Source organism: Sesamum indicum, linkage group LG6 (assembly GCF_000512975.1).
Source record: "Sesamum indicum cultivar Zhongzhi No. 13 linkage group LG6, S_indicum_v1.0, whole genome shotgun sequence".
Classification (NCBI taxonomy): domain Eukaryota; kingdom Viridiplantae; phylum Streptophyta; class Magnoliopsida; order Lamiales; family Pedaliaceae; genus Sesamum; species Sesamum indicum.
In genome coordinates this window covers 15,163,089-15,169,954 of record NC_026150.1, presented here as the reverse complement: position 1 = coordinate 15,169,954, position 6,866 = coordinate 15,163,089, and the positions used below count along the sequence as shown (strand labels likewise).

The 6,866-nt window shown below is 35.5% G+C and overlaps 1 protein-coding gene across 1 annotated transcript; it reads right to left on the bottom strand.

Annotated features, from left to right (window-relative positions):
• LOC110012095 (uncharacterized mitochondrial protein AtMg00810-like) lies at positions 5,091-6,158 on the bottom strand. Its single transcript, XM_020694204.1, has one exon. The coding sequence runs from the start codon at positions 6,156-6,158 to the stop codon at positions 5,091-5,093; it is 1,068 nt and encodes a 355-aa protein (XP_020549863.1).

The window sequence follows — 6,866 nt, the reverse complement described above, 5'->3', positions numbered from 1 at the left end:
ACGATGGATTTGAATTTGTTAACTTAGAGTGCCATTCATTATGTCAATATCTGGGAATCATTTACCAAACATCATGTACTTATAACCCATAACAAAATGGTCGAATTGAAAGGATACATAAGCATCTCTTAAATGTGGCTAGATTACTAATGCTTCAAGCTTCATTTCCTATAAAATTCTTGTATAAATCCATTTTGACAGCTACTTTTTTGATAAATAGAATTCCAACACAAACCTTAGCCTGGAAAACTCCTTTTCAAATATTGTATTATACTACCCCTTCCTACAATCATTTGAGAACCTTTGGGTGTCTATGTTTTGTCACTAATCTCGATTCCGAAAAATCCAAATTCCACAAGAGAGTACTCAAATGCATTCTGCTAGGATACTCCATGACTCAAAAATGCTACTAACTCTATGATCTAGAGACTTAAAAAGTCTTAACTTCTAGAGACATTCTCTTTCATGAAAATATTTTTCCTTTTGCTACTTCTCATGCCAATCCCACAGATTCTTGTGTTCTTCCCACTGTACCTTTAACTCCTGACCACCCTCAGCCTACTCATCAAACTTCTTCTGATGTTGATTGTCAGTATGTTGCAAGTCCTACTTCAGTTCCTCCTAATTCATCTCCCCTTGGAGCCACATCCTTTGTTCTTCCTACCAAAAATCCTACTGTAGATTTCCAAACTATTCCTTCCTCAGTTCTTGATCTCCCTCCTCGAAGGTCACAAAGAACTACTGAAATGCCTGCTTGGCTTCTCTTCCCAATTCTTCCATTTTAGATTCCACTAGCCTTGCTATTTGTCGTTTGTGTCTTCCTTGTCAATTTTGCAAGAACTTAAGTCTTTCACAGAGGCCAACTAGCATGACGATGGAGAGAAGCCCTGAGAAATGAGATCTATGTGTTGGAAAGCAATAATACTTGTTGTTCAACCTCTAACAGTTGGAAAGAAAGAAATAGGTTGTAACTGTGTTTATAAAACAAAATTAAAGGCTAATGGGAATGTGAAGAGATACAAAGCTTGTCTTGTTGCAAAGAGGTATAATCAAGTGGAAGGAGTTGATTACATAGATACTTTCTCTCCAATTGCAATGTTGTTGCAGTCTGCACCTTTTTGGCTATGGCTATAGCAAATTAGTAGCCTATCCAGCAGATGGACATCAACAACGTATTTTTCCATTGTCATTTAGATGAGGATATCTATATGTTCCCGCCATAAGGTTATTGCATAGAAATAGGTAATGTTTGCAAGCTGGAACGTTCATTATACAGCCTGAAACAGGCCTCTACCCGATGGAATATGGAATTTACACGCACGCTCCAGCAATTTCGTTTTCTACAGTCTGCTCATGATCATTTCCCCTTCACCAAGTACACTGAAAATGGATTGATGACTCTTTTAGTAGACGTGGATCATGTTTTGCTCACAGGTCCTTCTTTATCTGATATTCAAAGTGTTAAGACATATTTACATGATCTCTTCACAATTAAGGACATTGGGGATGCTTGGTAATTTCTTGGGCTTGAGATTACTTGTGACATTACAAGGATATATGTTTCCTATAATAAGTATTTGCTGGATATTGTTCGAGACACTGGTTTGATGCATGCAAAGTCAGTTTCTATGCCATTTGCACAAGGATTGAAGCATAGTTTGAATTTGTGGGGCTTCTTTATAGAATCCTAAATCTTATAGACATTGGCAATTCGCTTTTATACTTGCATTTCACCTGGCCAGACATATCTCATAATGTGCAGCAGTTAAGTCAGTTTCTTAATCATCCATGTGAGGCACATTGAGCAGCTGCAATCCATGTCGTCAAGTATTTGAAGGGGTGTCCCTCCAAGGGTCTATTTTTTCCTTCGCAAAATAATTTTGAATTCAAAGGTTATTTTGGCGTTGACTTTATTATATACGTTTTTATTCATCTACGATATAATAAGAAAAAATGTCAGTAGTACAATAGAAATTGTTTCTTATAAAAATATTGAAATGTATAAAATCTAATTTTGAACCATCACCACATGTATATAAACCTGTTTTCACAAAAAGAAAAGAAAAATGAGAAGTAATTTGCATGGAACTATAGAAACGCATTACCTATATTGTTATAAAAGGTGTGAATGATTCAAAAGGTCATTTGAAATTTTTTTACTACATATTATAGTTTTATTATAGTTATTAATAAGATTGTCATAGGTATTATAAAATATAATTATTAATTAGGTGCTTTAATATATTATTAATATATAAGAATGATTAAACCAAACCTACTCAAACACTATAAAAAAATATGGGATTTGAAATGGGTTCAGGAACGGTTTGTTTGTTATTTGGAATGGTTAATAATTGAAAAAATATTATTTGGACCGGATAGCGTTACAAATATTTACAAACGGTAGGTGAAGAACCATTCTAATTTGGCACGGTCACTAGAACACATATATGTGGACCGTTCCTGAAATTGTATGTGATTATAAAAATATACTGTTTTAACTGGAACGTTTGGACAAGATTTGAAACGTTTATATAATTTATTTCGGATTATTTTTGGAATAATTTTTGTAATACTGACTGTATTTATTTTTATTGGTGATACACTACAAAAAAAAAATAGAATTTGGCACGGTCAGAGCCCCCGTTCCATATTGGAATGGGTTTTCGAATGCTTGAAGAACAGATATTGAAAGATGACATCAAGTGGAACATTTTTTTTGGGTTACGAATTTGGCACGACACAAACGTCCCAAGTTGAGTTAAAAAAGAATAGTTACTAGACCCGTACCACATTCCGTTTCAAATTGGTAACGGAAAATTGTTGCAACTTAGTTTGGAACACTATATTAGATGTAGGAATAGACACAAACTAACTGTTCTTACACCCATTGTAGAATATGTCTCAAAATTGACAGTTTGAAAATATATTCCTAAATAACGTTGGAATGGCTCCTTAGAATTTTTTGCTATCTGTTACAGTGCCCGTTCCAAATGATCTTAAAGGGCTACATTTCAACGGTAGGCAAACCGTTCCAAAAACTGTGACAATGGCCGTTCCTGAATTAGGAATTAGCGGCTACTTTTTAACAGCTCCTTATGTGTTCCTATGCATGTTCGTAAGACAGTTCTAATTTTTGTATATATATGTCTTCCTCTCTTTTAATTCAATCTCACTATCTTTTTCAATTTTTCTTATTCTCTCTCTATTCTCTTTCTAATTAAAAACTTAAGTTTGAAAGTTATACTTCGATAACTTTAAAATGTATGTTTGAACTTGCACTATCGATATTATTTTTTGCTGCTTCGCTTGATGATCTCCTACATAATTTCTTCTCGACCACTCGTAATTTCTCATCAACTCCGACCATAGTCCCATTTTCATAATTAATGTTGTCCAATAACAATTATTGTGCCGCTTACAATTGTTCTTGGACAACATTAACTATGAAAATGGGACTATGGTCAGAGTTGGTGAGGAATTATCAGTGGTCGAGAAGAAATTATGTAAGAGATCATCTAGAGAAGTGGCAACAAATAATATCAATAGTGTAAGTTCAAACTTAATTCTGAAAGTTATAGAAGTATAACTTTCAAACTTAATTTTAATTTTTGGAAAGGTCAAGAATTGACAATCCGTTCCTAAAATTGTTCCTAAATGTTACTCATATTGGATACCCAAAAAATACTTTTAAAAATTTAGGCACGGTCAATATTTCTAGAACTGTTCCTAGACCGTTCCTACGTATAACATTTTTACACCTTGTAACGGTCTAGAACTGCTAGACCAGTCCTAAAACAGTTCCTATAGCTAGCCGATATACTAAAAAGAGAGAAAAATTTTAAATTTAAGCATGGTCACTTTTTCGAGAGCCGTTCCCAGACCATTCTTGCGGATAACATTTTTACACCTTGGAACGGTCCAGAACAACTAGAGCGTTTGTGCAATCGTTCCCATATCTGGCTTGTATTCTAAAAAGAGAGGAAAATTCAAAACATAGGAATGGGCGACTAAATTTTTTCGTTCCTAAGTATGTTCCAAAAAATTTAAATACGCGCCAAACGGAAAACTGGAGAGAAAATTAAATTAGGAATGGTTTGATACTTTTTTAACCGTTCCTAAGTTTGAATTTTCCCCATACCCTTTCCTAAGTGTGTTAATAAATCGCTTCATAAAAAATTTTCACTTACCATTTCTACATGAGTTTCTGAATTTGTGCCTACAGATGTCTGTAGCTTGATTGTTTTGTTCTTGATTATGATATCTCTATATCCAAGACCTTGATTAATGCTAAATTTAAATGTATAACAATACTTACAATATGTGAATATTTTCAAGCGGTCCGATCTAAAATTAGATGTTGTAAATCGACAGCAATGAATAATAGAATTCCATTGAAGTGTAGTCAAAGTTACAGTAAGAACTCTGTGGAAGAAAACTGTTCAAGAAGAAAAACTCAAGAGGAGAAAAAATACAGCAAACATATTAATAAAGAAGAGGGAAATTAACTAATTAACTGACCCTAACCACTAAACTAAATAACCCAACGGTTACTAAAAAACGTGAGCACAAAACACGACTCAACAAGTGATAACACAATTTTGAAGTCATGCTCTTTCTTCCTCTGGTACACGCCTGAAAGGGCCCCTGCTTCTGTTCAAGCTTTGTCTACAATGTTAGTGTTCTGCAACTTAACACCCCCCTTGCAAGCTGGACTTGGTAGCAAGGAAACCAAGCCCAACTTGGAACGTAGATGGAGGAAAGTAGTACCTCCCAGCGGTTTAGTAAAGATATCCGCAATTTGTTGTTTAGACACCACATAATTAGGCTGAATGCCCTTCTTTGTATTTGTTCCTTACAACGTGGCAGTCGATCTCCAGGTGTTTAGTTTTCTCGTGGAACACAAGATTGACCATTATGTGTAAGGCAACTTTATTATCGCAAAAAAACGGCACAGGTGCATTTGCTGAAACTTCAAAGTCATTCAATAGGTATATGATCCAAGTTAACTCACAGACTGCAGTTGCCATGCTTCTATACTCAGCCTCCACTAACGATCTAGCAACTGTAGTCTGCTTTTTGGTCTTCCATTATATTGGAGTAGCCCCTAGAAATACACAATAGCCTGTTAACGACTTCCTAGTAGTTTGACATGTCCCCCAATCTACATCACAAAAGACTTCGAGTTGAAAATTAGTATTAGAGGGGAAGAACAAACCTGTCGAAGGAGTTCCCTTCAAGTATCTTACTAAGTGTATTGCAGCATCCCAATGCTGCTGGCAAGGATGTTGTACATATTGGCTAAGTTGCTGTGTGGCGTGACAAATTTCAGGCCTTGTGAAGCCTAAATACAGTAACCTACCAATCAACCTTCTAAACTTTGAAGGATTATCCAATGCAGCTCCTGCCTCTGATGTAAATTTGCATCCTGCAGGTAATGGTGAACTGGTGGGCTTTCCCTTCTCCAATCCCACATCTCTTACAATTTCAAGAGTGTACTTATTTGGATTGACTATAATTCCTTGGTCTGAACGAGCTATTTCAAGCCCTAAAAAATACCTTGCTGCACCTAAATCCTTTATACTGAACAAGTCATTTAAGTACTCTTTAACTTCAGTGATCAGCTTATCATTGGTTGCAGTGACAAGAATGTCATCTACATATACTAACATGGCTATGAAATGCGAACCTTCACCTTCAGTGAAAAGACAATAGTCATGGGCTGATTGCCTAAAACCATATTCGGTCATTTTGTGAGAGAATTCCTCATTCCATTCTCTGGACGCCTGCTTCAACCCATATAATGATTTGTTCAATTTGCATACCTTTCCTTCTGGGATTTGGTAAGCTTCTGGTGCCTCCATATATATGTCTTCATCTAATCTCCCATGTAAAAAGGCGTTATTCACGTCAAAGTGTTGTAAAGACCAACCCTTACCAGCAGCTATAGCTAAGAATGCTCTTACAGTAACTGCCATTGCCACAGGGGCAAAGCAATCACTGTATTCTTCTCCCTCTATTTGGCTATAGCCTTTGGCAACGAGTCTTGCTTTACATCTCTCCAATGTTCCATCAGGCTTGAGCTTAGTCTTGTATATCCACCTGCAAACAAACTGTGTTCTTTCCATGAGGCAAAGTAGTGATGGTCCATGTTCCATTCTTTTCTAGTGCACTTATCTCTTGTTCTATTGCATGTCTCCACTCTGGCTTCTTTTGAGCTTCCAGGTAATTTTTGGTTTCCTGCAAGCAAGACAAACTTTCTACGAAGCATCTATATTCATGATTCATGCAAATGTTAGTGGGAACTTCAGTATTTTCAGAATTATTGCACACATAATCCCTCATCCAGGCAGGCCTAGTGTAAGCTCTGTTTGTTCTCCTAGGTTGTGTCTGAGTTTCTGCATTTATGTCCTTATCTGCTAATTCTTCACTAGGGTCATTTTCTTCTTCTTCAACTACATTAGGTAAAGGACATGTCAGTTTTGGCTTAGAATCATTAGCAAAGGGAAAAGAATTTTCATGCTAAATGATATCTCTAGTCAAATATACATTGTCACTCTCTAAGTCCATGACTTTGTAGCCCTTTTGGCCTTGTGTGCATCCTAAGAACACACACTTTATGTGTAACAGCCCCAAGATTATAATATATAATTGGGGGATTAATTGGTAAACTTTTATGAAACTTAGTTAATTAGTACATAAACTGTGGGCCATAATTAGAATATAATAAAATTTGAACGGATTAAATTGAAGTTCATTATAATATTTTGGGACAACTTATATTAATTAAGAAAATTCAGGAAGGACGCAATGGATATTTTGAGAAAAGTTAAATTAAATAAATAAAATAATAAAATAATAATATT